Source organism: Salmo salar, chromosome ssa27 (genome assembly GCF_905237065.1).
Source record: "Salmo salar chromosome ssa27, Ssal_v3.1, whole genome shotgun sequence".
In the NCBI taxonomy this organism is placed as follows: domain Eukaryota; kingdom Metazoa; phylum Chordata; class Actinopteri; order Salmoniformes; family Salmonidae; genus Salmo; species Salmo salar.
The window spans coordinates 28,305,438-28,332,472 of record NC_059468.1 but is presented as its reverse complement, the minus strand read 5'-3'; the positions used below and the strand labels follow the sequence as shown (position 1 = coordinate 28,332,472).

General features: G+C 40.6%; 4 protein-coding genes and 2 long non-coding RNA genes across 9 annotated transcripts in view; 4 read left to right on the top strand and 2 right to left on the bottom strand.

Moving 5' to 3' along the window:
- Positions 1 to 3,288: 3,288 nt before the first annotated feature.
- On the top strand, positions 3,289 to 7,371 carry hoxa7aa (homeobox protein HoxA7aa). 2 transcript variants are annotated; one of them, XM_045709167.1, is made up of 3 exons: positions 3,289 to 3,863; positions 4,061 to 4,351; positions 5,885 to 7,371. In XM_045709167.1, the coding sequence occupies exons 2-3, from the start codon at positions 4,192 to 4,194 to the stop codon at positions 6,265 to 6,267; spliced, it is 543 nt and encodes a 180-aa protein (XP_045565123.1). In that variant the 5' UTR covers positions 3,289 to 3,863; positions 4,061 to 4,191; the 3' UTR covers positions 6,268 to 7,371.
- Positions 5,661 to 8,327, bottom strand: LOC123730939 (uncharacterized). Its single transcript, XR_006762413.1, has 2 exons — positions 8,163 to 8,327; positions 5,661 to 6,220 (listed from the first exon to the last, which is right to left on the bottom strand). It is a non-coding gene; the product is annotated as an uncharacterized lncRNA (long non-coding RNA).
- hoxa3ab (homeobox protein HoxA3ab) overlaps positions 8,098 to 27,035 on the top strand; it is a 35,248-nt gene continuing 16,310 nt past the window's right edge. Inside the window, exons 1-2 of one of the 2 annotated variants that reach the window (XM_014178291.2) lie at positions 8,098 to 8,351; positions 16,562 to 16,669. The gene's annotated coding sequence lies outside the window, so the exon portion shown is untranslated. Of the gene's footprint in view, positions 8,352 to 16,561; positions 16,670 to 23,246; positions 23,512 to 27,035 lie in introns of those variants that run through there. The other variant, XM_014178295.2, reaches the window with a different exon arrangement.
- Positions 12,952 to 15,068, top strand: hoxa5aa (homeobox protein HoxA5aa; the record flags this gene model as incomplete). Its single annotated transcript, NM_001139562.1, is given in 2 exon segments — positions 12,952 to 14,123; positions 14,795 to 15,068. Coding segments are annotated over 2 exon segments (849 nt in total). The 5' UTR covers positions 12,952 to 13,531.
- Positions 18,328 to 24,768, bottom strand: LOC106588847 (uncharacterized). 2 transcript variants are annotated; one of them, XR_006762412.1, is made up of 3 exons: positions 24,556 to 24,768; positions 22,525 to 23,489; positions 18,328 to 18,847 (listed from the first exon to the last, which is right to left on the bottom strand). It is a non-coding gene; the product is annotated as an uncharacterized lncRNA (long non-coding RNA). The 2 variants fall into 2 exon arrangements; XR_006762411.1 differs by having other exon boundaries at positions 18,328 to 23,489.
- Positions 24,899 to 26,421, top strand: hoxa4aa (homeobox protein HoxA4aa). The gene is made up of 2 exons (NM_001141624.1): positions 24,899 to 25,368; positions 25,906 to 26,421. Exons 1-2 carry the CDS (start codon positions 24,954 to 24,956, stop codon positions 26,250 to 26,252), a joined length of 762 nt encoding a protein of 253 aa, NP_001135096.1. The 5' UTR covers positions 24,899 to 24,953; the 3' UTR covers positions 26,253 to 26,421.

Below are 27,035 nucleotides of genomic sequence, written 5' to 3'. Positions count from 1 at the left end.
TTGGAACAATACTAGCAAAAACACTATTAATGGTGTGTTAGAAAAATAATAACAATTACCCATTTATTTAATTTTCCGTGAGTGAATTCGATATTGTGAACGCGCACTTTGTTATTCTTTCTTCAAGCTCGCTCGCACGCAACACACACACACACACACACACACACACACACACACACACACACACACACACACACACACACACACACACACACACACACACACACACACACACACACACACACATATACTCTAAAACGGTGTATGTGTGGGGGGGTTCAAACAGTCTGCAGTCCGGGCAAACAGGCAGGCCCGGCGGATCGCTGCACGCTTGCTGCTCTGCTCCGCTCCGCGCGCCTTGGCAGAGGAGGTTGTTAGCTGTATACAGCCATAAAAGACAATTACCACTATAACCGTTTATGGGGTGCAAAGCGCTGCAGGGCGAGAGGACCCAACACAAGAAACATGTCGAAAGCTTTGACAGCTGATGCCTAAAATAATGTAGTACATGTATTCTTCAGCTATGATATGACTCCACCGCTCAGTTTAGACTCGGTGCTTCTGGACACATCATGGTCGCTATGTTTTCAAACCGTCAACATGAGCAGGGCGGTCGAGGTATTCAGCGTTCAAAGATTTACTATTTAAAATGTAGCTTTGGCGGCATTCAGATTACAATATATTTGATCTGAGCTTCTATTTAACATTTGTATCAAGAATGAGTTAGGTCTATTGATGTGGGCCTGCTTCCACCGAAAACCTTTGGTTTATAAATCTTGAGAAGTTCCCTCAAATCTGCGCTGTAGTCTACCAAACATTTTATATCGACAAAGAGTAGCTAATAAAAATAGAAATTATAGATAGGCCTACTTGTGAAATAGGCTACAACTGGACCTTGGAACTGTAAAGACACATCCTCACAGAACCACCCTTGTTTTATCAGACAACATCATTCACATCAGACAGGCACATATATTTTAATGCACGAATATATTAGCTTTAGTAAATAAAAACAAGGAAATTGCAGTTGTATGGAGCCATATAGTGGTGTTGTGACGCGCTGGGCCTCGAGGACGCAGATGGACCCCAAACTTCAAAGGCTCAGCCAGAGACATAGCAATAAAACGCCTGGTCTGCTATACTGTCTGGCATTCCACTTTTAATGGCTTTATGGCCGTCCAGACACAATTAGACCGTTTCCAGAACTCGGCACCCATTTGTTTTTTCTCTTTTCTGTGGGACTGCAGCATGGACAAAAGGCCTAGCGGAAATGATCCGCTTTATTGGCGTCTCCCCGACTGTTGCTCGCCGGACTCATGGTCATCTCGGGCGACCCTTTGTTTGTACCTGGCCTGGGAAAGTTCTCTCAGTTTCTCTGGTGGTAGCTAGTGTTCTGTTCACGCGCTGAAAAAACAGAAAGGGCAATAAAACAACAGCGTTATGAGTCAAGACCTAATCTCAGTATAGATGAGAACAACATGAACATTTTAGATATACTATTCTCGATTGTCATCATCGGACCTCCAAAATCTGTATTCTATGTGGAAATAGAACTGCAGGCAATGAGAGCCAAATACATTAATCGCATTCCTATTATGTGATTTATTTATGTATTGGCCTAATGGGGAATGGGTGTGATTGCAGCTCTCTGGGCACTGCACCTTTTCCACCCTGCAACTACGTGTAGTGACCAGAGGATGGCGCTGATGTTCCATAACAAGGCTCAAAATGGCCTCGTTTGAACACTTACCCTTTCTGATTACTTCCTGATGAACATATTTTGACATGTTTTGGCCTATTGGTGTATTTTCGTTTTCTAACATGGTAATTCTAATTGTTGCTTGCTATTATAGTCTTTATAATGATGTTAGCTCTTGTAGACGTTGACACATCCGCGGCAGTATTTAATATTTAATAATAATATACATAAAAAATACAAAATATTATGCCTTAGTCTAGTCACAAAAAACATTTGCACGGTTAGGCCTATCTTTGATTTGACGCTACAGAAAAACCTGAAACGTAGTTGTTCCGCGTGTGAAATGAAAGAAATCAGGCTTTTAGAAGGCCTAACTATTATCGTTAAAATGTGTTTATTTCATCTTTAGTTTAGGCCTATAGGAATACTAAACATAAATAGTGCTTTCTCAACAAATCTTTTGTACATATGATTCGTAAAGTAATTGGAAAATAATTTTGCCCTTTTCAAATAGGCTTATCGTTCATCTACATTTGCAATAGCCCTACATAAAATGTGACATGTGTTGAATTTGCATTTAGGCTAATCAACTTTGGAATATTTTGATATGGCGTACTAAAATATCATATGTTTGGTGGTATTTAGATGAGCCTAAATGCTCAGTAACTCCACATATAGAATTTCGTTTTTTTTTTTTGTCCCTTCTGTGTTTTTTTCCAGATAACATTGCGGAATGGGAAAGAATTTACATAAACGTTACCAAATTAGGCCACGGACTATGGCATATAAATATGTATAGCTATCCCTCGTTAAATGTGTTTTTTACATAATTTGGGAGGATTCTTTTTGGGATTTACTGACCTATACTAATAGGGACAGATACTTTCAATGGTCTTTTTCAATGGTATTTTTCTCAATATATATATATATATATATCGGATTATTTCAACATAGTGCAACCTCCAAGAAAGCAACATCGTTGTTAGTTTTAAATATTCAAATTGACTTATTTAATTTGCTTACCTAACTTTTATGTTTTGAGTTAATACTTTGCTTAATCTAGCATCAGGTTACCACTCAAAATAATTCTCAAATATTTCACTTAGGCCTATACTTACTTGCAACAATTACTTTTATATTATCTTATTTGAAACGTAACAATGGTAACTGAAAATGTTTACAATTGTAAATGGTATTATTTCAATCACCACAATATCAAAAAAACTGTTGTAAAATGTTTCAACTTTGAATTGATCAGTCCTTTGTAGCCTATAATCTAATTATCATGTTTTGATGTTTGTTGTGTCATGTAGTTCAGTTTTACCCATGGACAAATGTATTTATATGAATTGAACAAAACCTTTTGAATGAGTACACAATGCAATTTTATACTCTTAGTTGTGTATAAATTACAGATGTTATGAGGTGGTGAAAACGATTGTATTATGGTAGTATTATGGTGTATTATGGTGTATTATGGTGTGTTATGGTGTGTTATGGTGTGTTATGGTGTGTTATGGTGTGTTATGGTGTAGTATGGTGTATTATGGTGTATTATGGTGTATTATGGTGTATTATGGTGTATTATGGTGTGTTATGGTGTGTTATGGTGTGTTATGGTGTAGTATGGTGTATTATGGTGTAGTATGGTGTATTATGGTGTATTATGGTGTAGTATGGTGTATTATGGTGTGTTATGAAATGAAGGCTAAATGCAACAGTATACGTTTATTTTATTTTGATTACATTGTATTTTGTGTCATTTCATATGTATAGGCTTCCCACAGTGTTTATGAGAGGGTGTGTGTGTGTGTGTGTGTGTGTGTGTGTGTGTGTGTGTGTGTGTGTGTGTGTGTGTGTGTGTTAATCCTGGGAAATTCCATGGTAACAGAGTGATCCTGAGACTCAGATTGTTCACTTTAAAATGTCTAACAAAAAACAATGATTGCAAAGTTAAATAAATCATACAACTCTATGCACAATGAGTACTTTAATCAATTTCCACTGTTTTTTGTTTGACATACATTTTAAAGTGAAAATTCGGAGTCTCAGCATCACTCTGTTACAATGGAATGGCCCTCCTACTCTGCAGTCTGTGCGCTATAATGAAATCTCCGGCCCCGCCGGTGATTGGCTACATCGGTCACAGGGCTGGATCACGTGGGTGAGTTCTTTGGTCCTGGGGAAAATGGGCTTCGGTGTAAATCCAGGGTGTATTGCTGTCATATATCACACTACCTCGTAAAAACGACACTGAAGATTCTGGCCCAACAAATCACAGAGAAAAAAATATGAGTTCTTATTATGTGGATGGTCTTTTTAACAAATATACGGCGAGCGGTTCTTTCTTCACTAACGCAGACCTAGGTTCGTGCACTCTTGGACCCGATGGAGAAGGACCCGCATCTGCTCACAACGCCGCAGCCCCTGCCTTCCCACCGTCCCTGTCCGGACTTTACAACGTCAACAATGCAATCTACCAGAGCCACCCGATGTTCAGCCCTGGTTATGGCCAGGGGCCGGACATTCGCAGTCTGCACTGCAGCTCCTTCGACCAGAGCCGTCTGTTCGGGGACAGCTGTGTCCAGCCGGGGCCCCTCACCTCGCCAGAGGACAAACACTACCGGATGTACCCCTGGATGAAAACATCAGGTACAGTCTAAGATGAGTCCTTCCTTCCCAACCTGCTCCTGCAGAGCTCTGCTATAATGTCAAAACCTTGGGATAGTTACCGTGGTCTTAATGGCGCAATTAATTACTTGAAGCCATTGGTATTTCATGGAAAGAATTGTTCAACTTTTATTGCGCAAGTAATGAGTTCTGTGGCCATAAATGTATTATCCCTTCGCTTCTGCAATGCTTTTTGCCTCTGCTTTCTTACTGCTTCTACTCCCCTTTGTGACAATAAAATACCAGACTATGTAACGCCAAAATAAAGGAAACACCAACATAAAGTGTCTTAAAGGGCTTTGGGCACCACGAGCCACAACAGCTTTAATGCTCCTTGGCATAGATTCTACAATTGACTGGAACTCTGTTGGAGGAATGCAACAACATTCTAACACCAGAAATTCCATCATTTGGTGTTTTATTGATGGTTGTGGAGAATGCTGTCTCAGACACGCTCCAGAATTTCCCATAAGTGTTTAATTGGGTTGAGATCTGATGAATGAGAGGGCCATCGCATATGATTTACATCGTTTTCATGCCCATCAAACCATTCAGTGAACACTCTTGCCCTGTGGAGAGGGGCATTGTCATCCTATGGGGTTATAGCCATGGTAGCCAAAATAATGGCCTACCCAGCATTTTTATATATGACCCTAAGCATGATGGGATGTTAATTGCTTAGTTAACTCAGGAACCACACCTATGTGGAAGCACCTGCTTTCAGTATACTTTATATCCCTAATTTACTCAAGTGTTGCCACTATTTTGGCAGTTACCTGTATGTTATGGTGTAAATCAGTGATCGTGCGCTCTGCAGTTCAACCTTTTGACTGGGATAGCAGATGTGATTATCCTCATCAGTCTCAGAAACCTTTTTGTAGACATGGAGATAATCTATATTAATGGTGGTTGTAAATAATGGCAGTGGTTGGAGCAGTGGTAGCCTATTAATAGTGTCGTTTCTGGCTAGTAGGGAATTGGTAGGCAAGCCAGTGTTTAATAAAGATATACCCTACCAATGAAACTAGCAGTAGTAATTGCTTAAGGGCTATGTGGGAATGACCTAGTAGTGGTGGACAAACACATGCTTCTGATTGGAGAGGCATGCAGTGCATTAGCTACAGGCTACAGGCTAGACTCTCAGCTGGAATATTTTTAATGGAAGGAAGTCTTTAAAAAAAGAAAGTTTATTGAAGTGTATATAGGCTACATGAGGCAAAACATCATTGACTGTCCTAAAACATTTTAGTAAAAAGACATCTTAGTAAAAATGGCAAAGACACAAACTGTGTCACAGACACAATGTTTTTATTTTTATTAATTGATTAACTTGTATAGAAATAATACATGAATGCAAGATCACAGAATTGTCACATATGTCATTATCAATATCATGATATTATCAGAGTTATTACATATGCCATGCTTGTGTAGGACATGGTCTTATGCATGGCAGAGCAATTTGTAGTATTTTTATTCTTGGACCTAGCAGATTGAAACCGTTTTCTCTTGTAGATCCAAACCGAAAGCGTGGTCGTCAGACCTACTCCCGGTACCAGACACTGGAGATGGAGAAAGAATTCCACTTCAACCGGTACCTGACCCGCCGGAGGCGCGTGGAGATAGCACAAGTGCTCTGCCTGACCGAGCGCCAAATCAAAATCTGGTTCCAGAACCGGAGGATGAAGTGGAAGAAAGATCACAAGGACGAGTCCTCGAGCTCGACCCCCGGTGCCAACGGCGAGGACGTAAACGAGGATGATGACAGTGATCCGGTAACAGACGGACAGTCCAAGGCCGAGGACGCCGAGTACGGAGATTCCCAGTCCACCGGTGTGGCGTCAGAAACCCCTGCAAGAGGAGACGGAGACAAGGAGGCGATTAGAAACACTCCATAAATGTTCATATTGGTCACTAAGGAAATGTTCTAGATGTAGACTATCACAGAATCGATACACTCTGTTCGATCATGCTATTCAGAGCTTAGAAGCCTGATTGAGGAAACGACTTGCAGGGCTGAAATTGAGACGCACTAATTTAACGTATACAAGCTAGTGAAAACACTGGTTATAGCTATAAAATGCATATGGCTATAGGAAGATGAAAGGGAACGGATACTACCTATTTACTCTGCGCTATTACTATGAACACTCAATTTGATCTTTGAATGTAGAACAAGTCTACTGTAAATGTTATACAATATTTAATGTTAATCGTTGGGAACTATTAGATATTTTACTACTTAAATAACATTCCTGAACAGAGAACTACCTAAGGCGACAGTTGCATTCACGCAACTTCAGAATTTACCTCCAGTTTCAATTGACTTCGAAGAACCTTTTTCGCACTCTTTTTGTCTCTATTTCAAAGCGAAATAAATGCAAATGTTGAATCCACTGGTGAATATGGCTTTAATGTTTAACTGTCGCTTATTATCGTTATATTGCGCTGCTGTCTGTTATCATGTCTAATGTTGTGAGAGCTTGTCTTTTGGGGTCATGTAAAGATTTGAATAGATATTTGCATGATTTCCAAACAGCAATCAAAAAAATGAATTGTCAAATTTGTATACCCTACCTCAGATTTTACGTTAGAGACTAAACCTATAGCCTACCACTGTCTCACTGAATTTCAGCACTGCATAAGAAGTACTTATAAACACTGCATTGTAACGTCGTGTTGTTATTGTATTGTCATCTCCTTTTTGCTTTCAATTATTCTAACTAGCTATAGCCTAGGGTCAATAACATTTTCATGGACGTGAGTGTGTCTGCTTGCACGTGCAAGTCTGTAAGTTAGGGAATTGGTGTGTTTCTAGGCTATAGCAGAGAAGCGGTCCAATGTTCAGAAATTAGCATTTGTTTTGCAATTTGACTAGTGCTTGGATTCGTCCAGGAATTTGCATTCGACACTCACCGCTTTTCCTCTGCGGTATTCTTATTGTGACATTATGTAAGATGCAATAGTAATCGAATAAAAACAAAAACATTCATTTTGGAAAATAGCTTCGTAACGAATTTCCTGTAACCCAACCATGCATTGATCAAATCTTTAGCCAAAATGTTATGAAATACAACCTACATGCCAACATCGATGGTATACCCTACATTAGGCATGAGTGAACATACTGCATCTTACCTTTTCACATTCATTTAGTTATACTAACATTTTAACATTTAAGCCATTTGTTTTTATATGACAAGAAATACTGAGCCTACAAAAACGCTATTACGCTACTACATAAGAACACGGTGGCCTATTTCTAACGTGAAAATAGATGAAACCAATGCAACATTTGCTTAATAAAGAGACTAAAGTATGTAAACTATGAGGACACAGACTGTACAGGCTAGCCTACTGTGAAGGGGAAATGACTGCATTCCCCCTCCTTTCGGTAAAATGGCGCCTAGTTTTGACCTGCCCCCTCCTCTCCCTCTCTGTTTCTTCCTCTCTCCCCCTGTCGCTCTCTCACTGGGTCATAAATCCGTTGTTGTTTATGAAAATTTACAACATTGCAATACAACTTTACGAGGCTCCTCGGCTTCCCATTGGTCGCCGCTGGTCACATGGCATAGAGCCGTGAACATGAACTTTTTATACATAATTTCCTTTTCCAGAATAGAACCGCACTCATTTAAAAGTGTCTGCCATCCAACCCTTTCTGTAATGTAAAGGCTTTCGCTCTTCCATTTCTTTTCGTCGTGGGTAACGCTGTTTTGCTTTTAGTTGTTTTTTATACGCAGTGCAAGGAGCAGTGCCCTTCTCATGGAAACGGACGGTTTGGATTCATTACCGGGGTCCTCGTGACGGTTTGGCACAATGGACGGGTTGAGTGCGTCGTTGCCTGATCCCGGGAGCGCTTGGATTCGTCCAGGACCCAGCTGTCAGAACTGGGGATCTGGTCGCTTTGCGCCAGCAGCACTTGTCTGTCCTCTACCTGTGACATCACCACACACCAGGAGACCCGAACACCTCACATACGGTAAGAATACTACACGATTGGATATGATTTTGTAATAATGCATTAAATAGAGTGAGCATTCAAGTAAAAACAACTTTCTATGCTTGTTTAGTTTTAAATAGCGACGGCTTTCAGAAGAGTGGTTGGAATGTTGTGTTGTAGGGTTAAACGGGTTATGTCCGAATATTTGATTTGATAATAACAATATGATCATTATTTGCATGATTAAGATCAATGCTATGGTTCGTTGATTGTGGTCTCTGGGCTTGACCTATCTAAATATGTTATTCAATACTAATGTAGGAAAATGCTTTTTCAATATCAGGATTTGAATAATTTATTGGCGATGCAGGCTATTTGTGTTTATTTGTTGCTATTCAAATGGAATGGTCTTTCACCAGCTCCGAATTGGAACTGTGGCCAATAGGCCTACTCATTGTCGCCCTCTGGTGGGAGAAGGGTGGTGGTGTTTTGGTCACAGCGTTTTGTCCATTTTCTCTCATTTACAGTCTATGCGTTAATTGCGCCAACACAGAACTTTCCTTTGTCTTTTTTATTCGTGCTATTGGTTAAACCATAAAACAGGGGTGTACATTGCTGTTTGTATCATGATAGCATGGTTTCGGCAGATGTAGCAGTTGTTTTGATTTGAGGAAATTATAGATTAGCTTAATCTAGAGTATCCTCGCTCCAGTTTTCCTCTCCTCCATGATGTAACATCAGCACCACATCATCGAAACGACCTTCTTATCAATGACCCATTCATCTCGACCATGTTCACGCTTATGATATTTAGAAACGATATGGACACAAAAAATATGCTATTAATGCTATTTTGCTGGTAATATGCAATTCATTTTCATAAGAGTTTTAAATCCTCTACACTGGCACTGCATAAGGCCCAATATAGCTGGAATGTATTGTTCTGAATAGCAGTAGTGCTCAACGTTTTTTTATTAAGCTATATGATAGGTGAGGTAATACTACATATATTTTGTCTGTGTAAATTCAGACTACATATAGAAAATGGTAAGGTGTAGGGTTATGCAAATAACCTGCAGAATGGTCAAACATCAAGACCTCATGACCAGATGACACCGAAAGAAATACATGCAATCATTATGCAGAAAGAAAATACACACCCCCATAAAATGGAGTTCTGATTGTGAACAGATGTTCAAGTGTTCTTTACATAAGATCACTGGACATCACAGAGAGACAGAACGTCACAATAGACACCATTCATATAACAATAGATTGTCACCTCCAAATCATGTCATAGAATAGAACCTGCGAGACCGAAACGTCACAATTGATATGGCAAGATTATTACCTCAAAATATGACACAAATTGGACACCGAGAGACCGAAATGTCACAATAGGCATCAATACCAAGGAAAATGTACAACACAATAGCCTATTGTTGTGATGCATTTTATTACTGTATGCGTGCGTGTCAGTTTGCATAGTTTTCTTCGACGAGTTTGCGTCTTAGAATTTCATCCGTTATGGTTCACCTCATAAATGTGTTTTTAGAGTTCCGTTTACCTTAGTGGCTCCAATTCAATATCCTCCTCGATATTTACAGTGGTAATGAAACTAGTCGAGAAAACATGTCATATATTCAGATTAAGAGTGTTTAATAGTCACATGTACAGGGTTGCAGGTGTGGTTGCAGGGTACAGTGAAACCCTTAGGCTTCGAGCTCCAAACATTAGAATATAGCCGTGCTGCTACTCCCCTACACTATACAAAGGTATCTGAAATTCTGCTTGAACAGTTTTGTCTGTTACGCACGAAATACATCCTATGTAGCTAATGAAATGTATGAGCAAATAAAACTGAAGCATCGTGACATTTTACTCACTCATCAAGGTTTGAAGCTGCATTTCAAATTGTTAGCATTTTACCATCTGGAGAGCACGCGCCCCTCCCTGCTCTGTGCGCCACAAGCACGCACACAGAGTCCCTAATCCTGATTCTGTTCTCTCTTTTTTTACATCCTGACGTTTCTAGCAGATGCAGACACTTGAGTAGAACGCAACTAGTCCTGTCGTTTTTTTACTCTCGCGCTTCCTGATTTGCCCCCTTTCTCTGGGTGGGATAATTTCTTGGTAACTTTGTTTCTATTGGCGATTGATAAATCAGATGTTAGCTCTTAGACTCCCTAACAACCTCTTTAAAGTCACAATCACAAACACTCCTGCACATTCTAAAGCACAGAACCTATCCTTGCTCCTTCCAGCATCCGGACCATGCTTGTATGCGCTCTCAAACTATCCCTGAAATTTAAGACCCGGGCTCGCATACAGGGCTCCTTTAGACACCGCTGTACACATCTGGTCCTGAGTGCAGCTTGTTCCTCGGCTACTGCAGTGCCTGAAGGGGCCCTATTACCGCTGTGAGTCTGCATCCTTCGTACAGCGTACTTATCCATCACGCAGTTAGTGCCGACGCTCTAAACTGGCTTTGTGGGGCGTCGTATAGCCTAAATATCGTCTTTTGGGGATTATAGGACCAAGAGGTCCAATGGATTTTGGAATATTAGGGCCTTCGTTGCCAAAACGAGACTACTGTAAACCTGCAGTCGCGTGCCCCAGTTTCTAGTAGCCTAAATAGACGTTCCAGATTAACTGCACCATTTTCTGCTTACTAGCCACGTCTCTTTTGTAAGGCTACATTATTTAAAAAGTTATCGCTCTGCCTGTCCTGCCTGTACACTAATATAACCCTGCTCCAGCTATAGAGTCACATTCTCATCAACTATTATTATAATCATCACCACTGCTCCGATTTTAGCTTAGGCCTATATACAGTTTATCTCTACGTTACACCAACAAACCAGCAACTCAACACCGATGAACAGCAGCTATAATCAAATAGTGCTAAATGAATGTCGTCATATGTTTGTTATTGTTATTGCTTGTATTGATTGGGCCTACATTATTATTTATTCTGCTGTTACCGATATATGTCTTTCTTCATATAATATTTCGAACCTCATTTTAGATTGTCATTACGTAGTGCCTTATCTTTGTATTTTGAAAACTTGACAACACTTATCTAGGCAGATTCCAGTCCTGTCAGTTCTTTCGCTTCCTCACTCCGAGGACGTTATTGATGGAAGGAAATGGGTGTGGGGAAGATGCCGAGCAAGGCCAAGGGAAATTGTTTAATTTTCCCTTTGTTATTTATCCATGTAAAATGAACGAACATTCTTATACAAAAAGATCATGTTTATTTCGCCTATCGTCAGACATTCTCTGAAAATGTATCTTCTAATCTGTGTTTAGATTACAACATGTGTTTAGATTACAACATGTGTTTAGATTACAACATATGTTTAGATTACAATGTGTTTAGATTAAAACATGTGTTTAGATTACAACATGTGTTTAGATTACAACATATGTTTAGATTACAATGTGTTTAGATTAAAACGTGTTTAGATTACAACATGTGTTTAGATTACAACATGTGTTTAGATGACATGTGTTTAGATTAAAACATGTGTTTAGATTACATGTGTTTAGATTAAAACGTGTTTAGATTACATGTGTTTAGATTAAAACATGTGTTTAGATTAAAACATGTGTTTAGATTACATGTGTTTAGATTAAATCATGTGTTTAGATTACAACATGTGTTTAGATTAAAACATGTGTTTAGATTACAACATGTGTTTAGATTACAACATGTGTTTAGATTAAAACATGTGTTTAGATTACAACATGTGTTTAGATTACAACATGTGTTTAGATTACAACATGTGTTTAGATTAAAACATGTGTTTAGATTACAACATGTGTTTAGATTACAACATGTGTTTAGATTAAAACATGTGTTTAGATTAAAACATGTGTTTAGATTACAACATGTGTTTAGATTACAACATGTGTTTAGATTAAAACATGTGTTTAGATTACAACATGTGTTTAGATTAAAACATGTGTTTAGATTACAACATGTGTTTAAATTATAACATGTGCTTACATTACAATATGTGTTTAGATTATTTTCAAACAAACCTATATTTTTCTGCTCCTCCTTTTCCTGTTCTGAAAATGGACTTAAGTTATCCATATTTGCAAAAAAAAAAAGGTATATTATTGTTATGCCATCGATGTTTTCTAGAGATTAGGCTATTCATTACACACAGCTGCAAGATTTTTTGCAGATTATTTTTGTGCCTAATTATCGAATTAGCATAATTCAGTCATTCGGACTTCTAAAAGTATTTATGGATTTCACTTGAGGGGTGAAGTGTTGTCTATTGAGACTACTGTATTGTAGCCTACTTTCTGTCGTCATCTAAAAGACGACACTTAAATTGTTTCAAATGCCTCATTTTTAGCGTATCTAACATTTAGGAATGACTGCCTTTCTATTCTATTGGATTATAAATGCAGGTTAACCGCTCTATGCACATCAGTAAACTAAGCTTCACCTGTAAAATCATTATTAGTGATAAACACATGCAATGTATTCAAATGTCCAAAGAGTTGATTCAACTACATTTAAGGTTCTAGACAATTATTTTTTTAATATATTTTTCTTGTACTTGTTTTTTCTTGTACTGTACGTGTTTTATTCCCAACGAGAAGGATAATGTTTACCATCGACGAGGATAACATTGAATACCGATTTCTCTCTATACTCTCTATCAGTGGAGAGGTTGCATATTCAGCATACACTGCGTTTCTTGTTGTATTGTTTGGGGAGACCATGCTTTTGCCGCAATGGTCGTTAACCTCTGAACGACCCCGTTCGGAGCCCACGCCTCAAACACTGTCGCAGGCAGTGCCAGACTGCGGCCAGAAGATGGCGCGCGACGACAATCCAAGAGACGCAACCCGCGCCCCGCGAGCGCCGTGCCTAGGCGCATACCCAGGCGCGCCTCCCTAACATCCCACCAAGATTTCCTATTTGTGCACGAGTTTACCTCTGGAGGTCATCAAGCAGGATTTACGACTGGTCAACAAAAGCACGTGATTCTCAGCCGTACCCCATATTTGGGTGCCTACGTAAGAGAGAATCAAGTACATGTTCTACTCATTTCCATAATTCATCATAAATTGTGCAAGGGTGCTATAGAACGCGCAAAACCATCAAGAGCCACAAATCAAGTACACACGTTATTACTTTCAACACAAAAAAGCAACAAATACCTGCTAAATAACAATATTGGAATTATCAACAAATGAGCTCCTATTTTGTAAACTCATTCTGCGGTCGCTATCCCAATGGCGCGGATTTCCAGTTACATAATTATGGAGACCACAGCTCTGCAAACGAGCAATACAGGGACTCCACGACCATGCATTCCAGCAGGTACGGTTATGGCTACAACGGGATGGACCTCACTGTCAGTCGCGGTAACGGGCACTTTATGGCCAGCGTGCGGGCACAGGGCTACTCCCCGAACCAGTCGGTGGCGACAACAACGTCCTCTGTCGAGACGCCCAGGTACACCCAGCCCGGGAGCGCCACCGAGACGACGTCCCTCTCGCCTCCACCTGACCCGCTCCCGTGCTCCTCCTCTGTCGCGAGCTGCTCGTCTCCGGTCAGCGAGTCTCAACCTCAACACCGAGACATAAAGAACTCCATAACGAGCCCCTGCACGACCCCGAGTTCGAATGGAGGCACGCTGTTGAACCGGGTGTGTGTGTCCAAAGCGTCCCCCCTCCAGGAAGAGAAGCCCGCGGGAAGGGCGCAGACAACTTCCCAAAATGTCACCGACGGTGCCCAGCCCCATATTTACCCGTGGATGAGGAAACTGCACATAAATCATGGTAAAACAGCTTTATATTTTGTTTAGGTCGACGTTTGTGTTTGTGTTTTGTACTTGATACAGCTCGTCTTGTCTCTGTGTGGGTTTGTGGTGTGTGTGGCGATGGTGTGCCCTATAGCCATTTTAAGATGTGCTTGTTGCCATTTTCGGAGCTCAACAGTATTTCCCCAAATCGTTATATGAGAGAAAAATCACATATATTCGATATTTTATTAATGGTAGTTTTAAGGGGCGTGTGTAATGGCGAGATTTACGCCACCTGTTTAACTGCATATTGTACCCCAGGCGTTGGGAAAATAATTCAACGTGGCATGAAAACACAGGACATTTTCTTCTTACCAAAATGCAGGAGGGGAACATTTGATTTAAATATATGATTATAGGTTTTCTTTTGCCATACTTTCGGATTATTCTATATTTGTATGGTATTTTTATAAGACACACTTTGGGAAATGAATTGGCACTTCCACTGCGTTTTAAGGTGTATGTGAAATGTGTGTGAATAGTGTTTAAAGGTGTGTTTATGTGGGTAAGGCTCCATGGAAGAGTGATCAGTAAAATGTATAAGCGTTGTTGCTAAGTAACCCTGCATAAAGCGTTAGTAAACATTATTGTGTAGGTTGCTATTTTGATTGTGGGCTCATGGTTGCATCCTGTGTGTGTTACCACCAGACAGTCTGACCGGACCAGAGGGGAAGAGGGCGAGGACAGCCTACACACGTTACCAGACACTGGAGCTCGAGAAAGAGTTCCACTTCAACCGTTATCTGACCCGCAGACGGAGGATCGAGATAGCGCACGCGCTCTGCCTATCAGAACGCCAGATCAAAATCTGGTTCCAGAACCGGAGGATGAAGTGGAAAAAGGACAACAAACTAAAAAGCATGAGCATGGCAGCGGCAGGGGCTATAGGTTACCACCATCCCTGATATTTGGTTCCCCGGTGAGCACTAATAAAATAATACAAAGCTTGGGAGAACTTCCCATCATGTCAAAAGCCCAAGAGACTTTCCAAGGGCTTCTTAGGACAGTGAACATCCACGTGTCCATGCAAGCTCCAGCCTTTAAAAAAAAATCCTCCTTATTTCTTTTATTTTGACCATGATAATGCTTGTGTGAGTAAAAAAAAGAGAAACCTGCGTTCTGTAAATGTTTGTCTTAAAGGAAAAACCAATGGGAAATACATGTTTGTTTAACTTATTTTTGTTCAAAATTGAATAAACTTAAAGTTACCAGAAATAAGTCTATTAACAATCCAAGAAAAGTTGTGTAGCCTATTGCACTCATAAAACAGTGTAGAAACTCAAATAATGAATGACTTGATAAGAAATGTAGTTGCTTTTGTGTATAGCCTTTGTTTTCTATGTATGTATGTAAGTAGGCCTATGTATTTATTTGTTGAATGTATTGTACCAAAGTCAGATAACGTGTTCCTTATTGTAGACAGACGTAATAAGCCTCATGTGATTGTTGTGCGCTGTGAACACGTGATGGAAGCGCAGTCTGACCCAGTGTTTGTCGCTGTGCCTATGTATCCTTCTTTTGCACGAGCTGCTGTAAAGTTGTTTCACCTGGCGCATCTTCTTAGAATGTGTGTTTCTGTCTTTTGTGTATACGTTTTCTTCCTCATTAGTTTGGATGTGAAGGGTTACATAGTGGATCCCATCGCGTAAGCGCCATCGTGAGCTTTTTGTAAATGTTTTTAAAGAATGACTGGAAAATGAAAATAATATTGTTATGGTGATGCTGATTATAATAAACTTTCTACGGGAACAACACAGACTGTAAATTATTTTGTTTTTTCGATTATTTCTTCATGTGCCTAGGTGGGAAAACGCATGTTTGTATGTCTCAGAATTGTCCAACATTTTAGTTGTTGAATGCAAACTTCATAGGCCTGCTGTAACTTGTTTTTGTAGGTCAAGACTATGCCTAACTAAAACGCAGTCCTGAAATATTCGTTTTCCCCCTCAGTGTAACCCTTTCACCCCATTGATTCCATTTGAAACTTAAAAAGCTACACTTTCCCAGCTAGTTTCAAGGTCGAGAAAATCAACAGGTAGACAAATCTATATGCGCTTTCTTTACTCACCTCTGCACGTGGGTCTAAAGCGGGTCCTAGCCAGTGACCTGCTCTAGGGGCTCTGCGTCCCCTGTGCTCGAGCTCACTACTCTCATGAAATCCGTTCGACTTTTCGAGCCGTAAACTTTATTAGGCCGGTTCCGGCTCCCTGACATTTGGGTGCCAAATGAATGGGGGTTTTGTCTATGAATTAGATCGTAAAAATCACCCAGAGCGCGGCCAGATAGGCTCACTGGCCATAAACGGTCACGTGGTGGCCATTAAAGTAAGTTTTATGGTTTTGGGGAGTTGACAGTATATTGCACATAACATATAATCGCACTGACGCGAGGCTTCGTCTGACTCTCTCCTTGCAGGCTGTAAAAAGTGTTCCTTGGCGGTTACAGCCGCTCCTCGTTCACCAGAACGCCTCGCGATGGACCCTGCGCACCGGACTCACACAAGGAGAGAGCTCCTGTCTCGAGGTAAGTTTCTGCCTCTATTTCCCTTGGGTAGCCTGTAGGCTTCCATTCTCTTGGCTCTGAACAGCCACCCTGTTCGAAACAGCATTATGATTGTATTCGGACGCTCTATTTGTCCATATTAGCCCATTACGCTAATTTGTCAGATGGTTATGAGCTGAATACTGGTCTTTCTCGGCAGATGTTGGCCAGTGTTGGGTCCGGCTCATGGATATTTAATTGCTTCCTTCCCAGTGGAACTTGTTTCCCTCCATCTGTGGTGAAACTCATAATCCATTACTGCGTGTGGGATAATTATGCTTCTGTCCACTTCCACCCCCACAAACTTCACTTTTGAATACGTTGTTTTTTCACTTCCTGTATAACACAAGGGGGGTTATTTGGCCTCTTCATAGCTATTCATGTGCTGGACAAGACAAAAAGCTATTTGAGCTGTTTTATGGTGTTTGCATTGTCATTGTTTAACTGAAATATGTTTGTATACAGTTCTTGACTATCATATAACACTTTCGGTATAATGTTTTTTGGTGGTTGAGTGTGAAGTTAAAGCACAACTTCATAACTTTGGCGCTGCAGTTGTCGCTTTGGTCAGCTTTCCTCATGTGTTCCATAAACATTTTACATTTTTACATTTTAGTCATTTAGCAGACGCTCTTATCCAGAGCGACTTACAGTAGTGAATGCATACATTTCATTTCATTTTTTCTGTGCTGGCCCCCGTGGGAATCGAACCCACAACCCTGGCGTTGCGAACACCATGTGTTGCAAACACCATGCAAACACCATGCTCTACCAACTGAGCGACAGGGAAGGCTAAACACACTGTAGAGTAAACACAACACATGACAAAAGCAGCAGGGCCACATTTGAAAAGGAATTCCGTTTTGTGTCAGCCACGTCATTTTGTGTTTTGGGGTTATAAAGTTGAGTTGACCTCTTGGAGAGTGTCACTCTCGCTGCATGGTGACCTCTTTGCAGAGCCTGGGCGGGTGCGTCCGTGCGGAGGTGGTCACTCAGATACCAGTATCTCCAGTAAAGGATTGATTTATCAAAGTAGCCAATTTGTAAATGCGTCACAAAAGTGTGTGTAACTTTTGTCTTGTGACGCATTTTCACAATCACAATAGTTTCCTTTAGATTGCGTTTTTTTCGTTTGCTGGGAGAACTGCTCTGCATCCGTTTCTTATTTCGCTTAGTATATAGCCTAATTACGTTGTTGTTTTGGCAGTAATGTAGACTTTGTTTAGGCCTACCTGTGGCAACAGTCTAGGTTTTGTTAAACTGTGTTTCTAGTACGTAGCTATGTGTCAGGCCTATTTGATGTGTATAACAGTGTTTTACTGTTTGACAGTTATGGATTTCGGGAACTCAAATTCCATCGTTGTGTGTTGCTCTTATATGTTGACACATTTAAATTAGGCCTTGATCATGTCGTGATGATTAAACCATTTGGATAATGGGTAATAGTGCATAGCTGGCAAGCCTTTGCCCATGTTTAAGAAGTTGACCTACTGTATGTAGAAAACATTCTATTTCAAGTATCAGAAATGGTTATCTAGCCTTTTTTTTAAAGGTTTCATAAATCCTTTAGTGAGTCTAAATGAGTTCTTACAGTCTATTCATAACCTTTTTTTCATCAGTGAATTCGATTTCAATCAATGTAATCTCAAAATCTTTATTGAAATTCAATGAATACATCTGAAAAAAATTATCTTCAAAGGACTTTATATCAACACATCGACTGAATTCAAACTGACTCATCTGGTGATTTGACGTGGTTTGACCCCATCCATATTTCCCATCCACCCCTTCACCGCCCAGCAACCTAATAGTTGACATATATCACAAAGTCGTGTAAACAAATAGCCAATGCAACAAAATGTAACTTTATTTCCATTACAGTTTGTGGTGTAGGTAATGTAAGTAAAACCATTATTCTATGCCATTATCATTGTGACGTCTGGGGAGAAAATTACACCATTGTAACACAATTAAAATGTCCAAATCGGGTCCTTTATGCGTTGCACAGCAAGGCAGACAATGCCAGGCAGAGAAAAAGAACCGTCCCCAGCGCGCGGTTCACCGCGAGGTCAGCCATAGCAGAAAGATAAATCCGCATCCTCCCGGAGCCACCAGCAGAGCTCGCTTTAGGCCAAGTTCAGTGTCATCCGCAGCCAGATTCTGATAGGAGGAGACACACACACACACATATATATATACACACACACATACACACACACACACACACACACACACACACACACACACACAGACACACACGATAGTAGGATAGGACACACATATACTTGACCGGTTTGCTTGCCTTAATACACATTGCAGTGGAAAAATAACATTTGCATATTACATTAGGTTTTTTTTGGATAGCCTGTGGTACATTTTAGCAGTACTGCATAGTAGGTAGATGTGAGGCACACACAAGTATGAAGGACACACATGCATCCCTGAGTGGTTCGCTTGATACAAACGACTGAATAACGTAAGGTGTTCTGGATAAGAGGGCCTGCTAAATGACTAAAATGTCATTATAAACTGGGTGGTTCGAGCACTGAATGCTGATTGGCTGACAGCCGTGGTATATCAGACCATATACCACTGGTATGACAAAACATTTATTTTTACTGCTCTAATTATGTCGGTAACCAGTTTATAATAGCAATAAGGCACCTATGGGGTTTGTGGTATATGGCCAATATACCACGGCTAAGGGCTGTAACCAGGCACTCCGCGTTGCTTCGTGAGTAAGAACAGCCCTCAGCCGTGTCATATTGACCATATACCACAACCCCTCGGGCCTGTTACTGAAATATCATTTACATACTGTATTAGAGGTATGCAGAGCGGTGTATTGTAACCAAAACCCACAGTGAGACAGTACGGAGATACAACTACAGTTATTCTGTTATAGGCCTGCCTTTATTGTTACTATAGGATACCATTAATTGTAATATTCATGAGAATAATTACAGTAATGATAACAGAAATGAATATAGAGCAAATACATTTTTCGTCCCGAGCAGCCAGAAACCTCGCCTGTGCAGCACAGCCTCGCAGGGGTGGGACTGATGAACTCGAGATAGCGGGGAAGAGGAGGAAAAATTGGGGTCAAAAGTTTACCCGCTGAACAAGTCTCCTTCATCTGTTCATCCGGGGCCTGATGCCAGCGTTATAATAGCGATCTTGACTCTCCACACAAAAGATAGAATAGCTTTGAATTACATATGTTTGACGGTGCACTCCAGGTGAACCCTGAAAGCGGGGTGACCCCGAGTTAGGGACCGAGGGGAGTGGACCCCCGCCCGTCCCCAGACCCAAGATTGAGTGGCCAGCATTTTATTAAGGCTGTGGATTGGTGAATTTCCTTTGAATAAATTGCATTGGTTATGTTTAGGGACAAGGGCAAAATTAGCATTTTGAGGATTGATATTCTTACCCCGGTCATAGGGTGATGGGTAGGCTATGGTCACAGCCCCCCAAATGGAGCCCCCGGACTCCTTAAAAAACATTTAGTCTTTCTCTCCCTCTGCTTAGGAACACGTCTTGTTTTTAGCCTTACAAAAAGTCACCCACAAGTTGATTTTGGTTACAAAGAAGGAATATGTAAAAATCATAATAATAATAATGAAAACAGTAAACCGTTATAACCTTTTCTTAATAAGAACAAAAACACCGTTATAATTGTATTAGGTTTTGAAAATGTGTTAGGCTTTAGGGTATGAAGCTTCTAAAGGGATGGAGCTGCATAAAGAGATCGAACACAGGCGCTCTCCTTTCCCGTAAGACTGTGAGAATATGAGCTCCATCCTTATCTAATTCTACATGAAAACTGCGAACCCAATGCGCTTTCATGGGGATAGTTTTTCTGAAAATATGCACCTAGCCTATATTGTAATAGATACAATTGGTTTTCAAGACATGGCAACATGTAGGCTAATGTAGGCTATTCTCCTAAAAACGTCTAATGAAACTGTGCACTCGAAATTGTGAGATCTGCCTTAGCCATGTCAGTAACAATTTATTCCCAAATTGTTCATTCATATTTCGTTTTGTTAAACAAACAAGTGGCCTACTATAAAATAGCCTAACTATTGGTTATTCAATGTTCATTTATTTAAAAAGAGTCAAGAGCTAAAGGAATAATATGGCAATTGGTGGTGTGTCTTTATCATAAATAAATAAGGAAATAGCTCCCGCAAGTGAACTGTTTCTTTTAGGAGATAACGAATTGGGTTATGGCACAATTCTAACAACTGTTTATTGAAGAACATTTAGTATATGTTCTGTCGTGTAAGTTTAGAAGATACGGATTGGGCAAAATAGTATGCTTTGATAACACAGACCTAACTAAGGCCTTGTTGTTCGAAACGTTTGTGTATCACTAAAATCTCCATAAAACACTCGCTTGATGCAGTTGCTTTTGCTTTGATTTATGTCCTATTTTTAAGACGACAACTTAAACAACATGTTCAAAGTAATACACTATTTCACCCACCCATCTTCCTCTTAAGGTGTACTGAACGTGCAAGGAGCTCTGTTGGTGGCCTTCCTGTTTGAGCAAACATATCGATATATCGTTATGTTATACAAAACTCACAACATGTGGCATGATTAAAATCCTTATATTTGCAACAATAATTTGCACCCTTACCTTAACCACCTAGTGAATATTTTCCTCTGCAGCCTGGTCCTCCTAACAGACAAGGGGCCTTGTAGCTGCCATGTGTGTTCAGTCACTATCATCAGAACACTTTTCTTACTGTCTACATTTACAGCACTGGGTCAGTTTGATATATATATATTATATTCGTTATATTTGGGAAGGACCGAAGGAGTGGCAATACACTTGTTTCTCACACATTACCTTAGCAAATGAATGGAATAGTTGGCCAGATTTTTCCTACTTATAACTAGACTTTTTGCTCTCTTTGCTAATTAATTTAGATGCCTTGGACGAGTTTAATTTAGAATAATTGTTACAGAAACGTTGCCATAGCCTAAGCCACATTGCAAAATTAAGATTGGTACCACTCCCATATATATTAATGCTTCTATTTTTGATATTGTGAAAGTCAATTTATCATATTTCACAATTTCCATCTAAAATCGTAAAACACTGAATGTGGTTGTTTAAATAGCATATTTAAGTCGCTGAAAAGTTTATTAGATCATCACGTTTGAGAAGTGGCAAAAGAAAACTTGTGATTTCACCTAAGTTTAACATTAGGTCATAAAAAAAACATGTTGAACTTCAGAATGAACACGTTTTCCCATCTCAAGATGTTAAATGAAACATGACTATAGTAAGTGCCTGTTAAATGAAAAAAGCAGTGTATTAAACGCAATCAACTGTAAATAGCTGTAAAGCATCGCCGACTTAGCCGGTGTCTCATTCAGGGTAGGCTACTGTATGGCTAGAGAGTGGATAACAGCCAACCCTGCCCATATTTATATATATATAACACACTGACTGTACATTTCATGTTTCATATTTATTTGTCACATGCACAAGTACAGTGAAATGGTTAAATTGCTAGCCCTTCCCAACAATGCAATATTTAATATCAAAGTACTATAAAAAAAAAGAAGAGAAATAAGAAATATGAGACAGAATTTTTGTTGTTGTTGAGAATGTCAGCTATATTCAGGGTCAGTGTTAGTACCACATTTACAATGTGCAGGGATACTGAAGTAGTTGAGGTAGATATGTAGCTTACATGTAGGCAGGGATCAGGAGAAAGTGACTGGTAGCAGGATAAATAACAATAATAATACACCATATGGCAGCAGCATAAGTGGTGGGTGGGTGAATGTGATTTAGATATCAAGTCAAGTATTCTTACCTTGGATATTATGCTGATAGATAGGCTCTCAGGTGGTCTTGGCTACATGCGTTCTGGAGGCCAGATCTTGAGAATAAAATATCCCCCCTTGTCATTCACGATGAGTTACAGGTGCAGAATACATTAAATCGTAATATAACACCTGTCAACTTTGGCTATTTAGATGCGTATAATGCCATAGGCCTATATCTGACAAAAATACAAATCCCATAGAGATGGCTTTCATTTCCGTCTTACACATACAAAGCTCGGAGCAGGACCTTTTTGAACAGGAAAAGCAGGAGCCTAGATGAGCAACAATAACATAAGCCTAACAGTATGATACAAATTGAATAAATATGTATATCCTTCTAAATCAAACCTTGACATGGATACAATGAAACGTCCCTTCAGTTGGCTAACATCGCCACAGGAGTGCCACAATCGACGTAAGTCTTTTTAAGGTGGACTTACGTGGGTTTTGTACTGTTTAAAAAATATATATATATTATTTTTGGGGCGCTGTTGGGTGCTGACCCGTACTAAGTGCACCGTTATCTCCCCAGAGTCGAGTAGACCCGAAAACCGAAGTCCAAGTCCGGGGTGAACTTCAGGTCACTGCGTCTAACAAATATGAAAATGTCGCCTCTTTGGAGAAGGGCACGCCTTGTTGTTTAACAAAGACTGTCAATGGGCAAGATTAATCAGAAACAAAATGGAAACGGTGTCACTTTGGGGTCATAGAGAAGTTATCGCTGTTTAGGGGAGCGAATAGAAAGCGGGAGCGAAAAAATAAAGCTTTCAATATTTTCGAAGTTTGGCCTCCCCTTACCACCGCGCACCGGGCCTTCTTCACGTGGACAGTCGCGGACACTTTCCTTAGAGTTGCTCGTGCAGTTGAGGAGGCTTCCTCGAGATTTTCACCTCGGATTCGGAATAGTGAGATGGAGGGCAAGCAGGTCGTGGAGATGGCAGATGACAAGACACTGATGGCACAGAAGAGATACGGTCAGGGATGCTGCTATTATAAACTGTATAGAATTGCACTTTTGTCATAGTGAAATGAATCGAGAAGTGTGTTTGGTTAATTGTAGGATACATGGTCGTGAGGTTGAATATATTTTCAGGTGTTGGCTTGAATCTTGGTATTTTAGTTCTAGTTGTTTATTTCAGTTGTTTGGTATTGTACTTATTAATAGTATACTATATTTATGATTATTATTATTATTACTATGCCCTTAGTTGTGTCTTATGTTGTAGGCCTAATTATTATCTGACATCCACCTCAATAGTTTAAAATGCTGCATAAATGATGGGTGTTTATGTTGGATCTTTGAGTAAAGACAACAACTAACCTAGTAAAGTCAACTAGGTTAGTTCTAGTCAATCGCAGGCAGTTACTTCTGAAAAGGAGTCGTATAGGCCTATCTTTGTGCTTACTGACAAGCGCTTTGTAAGTAGACGGTGCGTCGGTAGATAGGCCGATGCATGTTGATCACTTACTTTTGTATTGAGTTGCTTTTAATTTTAACACAAGTGTTCATTTCTCATCTACTAACATAATTGCAAATTCGGAACCTGTTCTTTGGCCTTCTTTTGGCCTGCTTTTAAGATGCCATCTTGTATATGATGAGCCAAATATAAACTATTTGATGTTATAATTAAAATGCAGTTATCATAGGTTTAATTAAGTGACTGAATGTGAACCTCAGAGCCGCGTGACTGCGCCCAGGCAATGTTTTATCTTTGCTTCGCTTTGTTTTTTGTTTTTGTTTTGTGGCACAAATCAAGTGAAATATTTGACTCTTCCTCGATTGTGCGTGCACATAATCTGTCTCTCTCTAGTCTTCATTTCACGATCAATATCAGTATCTATGTAAACAAGTTTCCATTTCATTTAGTTCATCACCATCAGTAAAATGTTACAATACACATTTACATTTTACGCACGGAATTACCAACTGAGAATTGACTTGAAAGGAAAGCATTTTGGAAAGGAGTGGATTGGAAAGGCGCTCCAATGTCATCTTTGACAGAAAATAAGACACGTACAGTTTGCTTGTTTCCAAAGAGCCCGTCATTTTCCTGGGCAACAGTAAGAGATACCCTTCACCATCATCATCTCCTCAAGGCCGTGGTCTACTGTGGGTTACTGCTAAATAAAGGCTTTACTTACTCTAGTTGAGTCTATGTGCTAAACAACTCTCTTCATCTAGTTTGATTAAATAAGGAAAACACCAACGTAGGCTCGTCTGAGCCATTTTCGTTGTGCCAATGCCAGGCTTTCCATTGGTTCCTGTTTACATGATGCCCACAGGAGACGCGGTGATTGGTGGCGGTTTACACGTGACCAGACAACTTTGTACATTTGACAGAGAGTAGGAGGGTTTTGTGGAGATCAGAATAACGACAGAGCGATAAAAATTAGTATTGTTGCACTTCACAAATTAATGATCATGAGTTCATACTTGATAAACTCGAACTATATCGAACCTTCCTTTCCTCCATGCGACGAATATCAACAGAACGGATACATCCCCGCCCCTACTGAGTACTACGAACGGCCAAAAGATTCGGGCTTTCCCCATCACGACGAGGCGTCCTATCCGAGGTCAAACTACACAGAACCGAGCTACGACTACGGTAATGTCCCCAACAACGCTCTCGACGATTTCACCGACAGGCATCACGCACAGGCTCACCCCGTTGCCCAGAACCATGGCCCTCGCCTCAACCCAGTCCCAGACAGCGGTGCCGTGGCGGACGTGAGCAAAGACTGCAGCCTCGCCACTGAGTCTTATTCCAGCGCACAGAAGGGAAAGGAAGTGCCGGTGGTCTACCCCTGGATGAAGAAGGTCCATGTTGGTGAGTTATCGCCACGTTTAAATACCGGAACCACAGAGCAAGCCACCACTGGAACGTATGCACGCCCATTGAGGCAGCACTAGTAGCATCCCTTACAACGGCAATTTACGACCATCGAGCAGCGGGGTCGGTAATTAAGAACCCTCATAAATTTTATTGCCTGTGTTTGTCTGCCGGGGCCATGTGTCTATGTTGTCTTTTAACTAGAACTATACCTCCATGGCTGGACACCAGCCAAACTGTAATATACAACCCCGCCGATTCTGTTAATCATTTTCTAAGGCTTGATTTGTCCCTGGATGCGAGCGCTTGTACACATGGAGTCTCCAAATTAAGGTCCTTCTATGCAATAGAAATGGAGGCGAAACCCCCAACAAAACATCGTAGGCTTTATTCCCCCATTAGACTACCAACGAGCCTTTATGGAGAACAACACTTGTAATGTATCCAGTGGAGATGGTCAGTGTTTGAACTGTAGTGCTTCATGTGGCAGTAACAACTGCTTGCTTGTATGTATGTGTGCTTGCTTTTCTTCAGTCAATGCTACTTACAATGGAGGAGGAGTGCCCAAGAGGTCTCGCACTGCCTACACCCGCCAGCAGGCTCTCGAGCTGGAGAAAGAATTCCACTTCAACCGTTACCTGACCCGGCGCAGGCGCGTGGAGATCGCGCACACGATGTGCCTGACCGAACGTCAGGTGAAGATCTGGTTCCAGAACAGAAGGATGAAGTGGAAGAAAGATCACAAGCTGCCGAACACAAAGATCCGCTCCTCAAGCTCAGCCTCGTCCTTGGGAGCCCAGCAGGAGCAGCAGCAACAACAGAAAATCAAAACAGCCACGCACCAGCAGCTTGTTCCCACGCCTTGCACCGCGAGCCTATAGTGATGGAACCCTCGCGCCAAACCAACAGACTGAGAACAGAACACAGAAACTGAATTTTGTGGCCCGATTCTCGAGTATGGCCCCCATGGTATTACCCCATTCCCCTGGCCCTTGGGCCTGTCGCGTCCTTTCAAAACCATTTCCCCTCTCAACCTCCTCTTTCTGTTTGTTCACTCTCTCCTCATTATTGAGCTCGAAATCCGCCACGTACTGCCCAAGATGGCAACTGAAATGTCTGTACTTGTTTATTAAGACAGAAGGTTAACGCACATTCAAATGCACCACAGGACTTTGGATTTTATGTATCATTGCATAGAATAAAAAGAAAGAGAATGAGACGAGAGATATGTGAGGCCGCGTATTTCTTTTTCTTCTATGCAATGTTTTTGTTTATTCTCGTGGAAAGTTTTAATATACTTGAAAGAATGACGATGTTTTAGGAAAGCTCGAGAGCCCGGTCTGAGACCAATCACGAGGTTTAGAACGGGACAGGGTCGTAGTTAGGGTTTAGCTCGTGATGTGTGAATGAGTTGGTTTACTGTTGAATGTGTTATTAAGTCGTGTAATGTCCAGGTGACTTTCACCCCTAATGTACATAGACAAATCATAGCGAAGGCACAATACTGAATCCATTTTGTCGGCTAAAAAAAGACAACCTCGTTTGTTTGTTCGTGTAGTAGTGTAGACTCGTTTTATCTGTGATAGTGTGTCCCTATTTTGTGGTGTGATCTAAACTGTGAATATTTGTACATGTTGTTTGATTAATGGACGGTGTAATAATGT

Excerpts from the sequence above, each read along its gene's own strand:
- hoxa7aa (XM_045709167.1), top strand. The coding sequence starts at position 4,192 with ATGTTCAGCCCTGGTTATGGCCAGGGGCCGGACATTCGCAGTCTGCAC. Across the intron at positions 4,352-5,884 it reads CCCCTGGATGAAAACATCAG|ATCCAAACCGAAAGCGTGGT; the intron begins GTACAGTCTAAG and ends TTTCTCTTGTAG.
- hoxa4aa (NM_001141624.1), top strand. The coding sequence starts at position 24,954 with ATGATCATGAGTTCATACTTGATAAACTCGAACTATATCGAACCTTCC. Across the intron at positions 25,369-25,905 it reads GATGAAGAAGGTCCATGTTG|TCAATGCTACTTACAATGGA; the intron begins GTGAGTTATCGC and ends GCTTTTCTTCAG.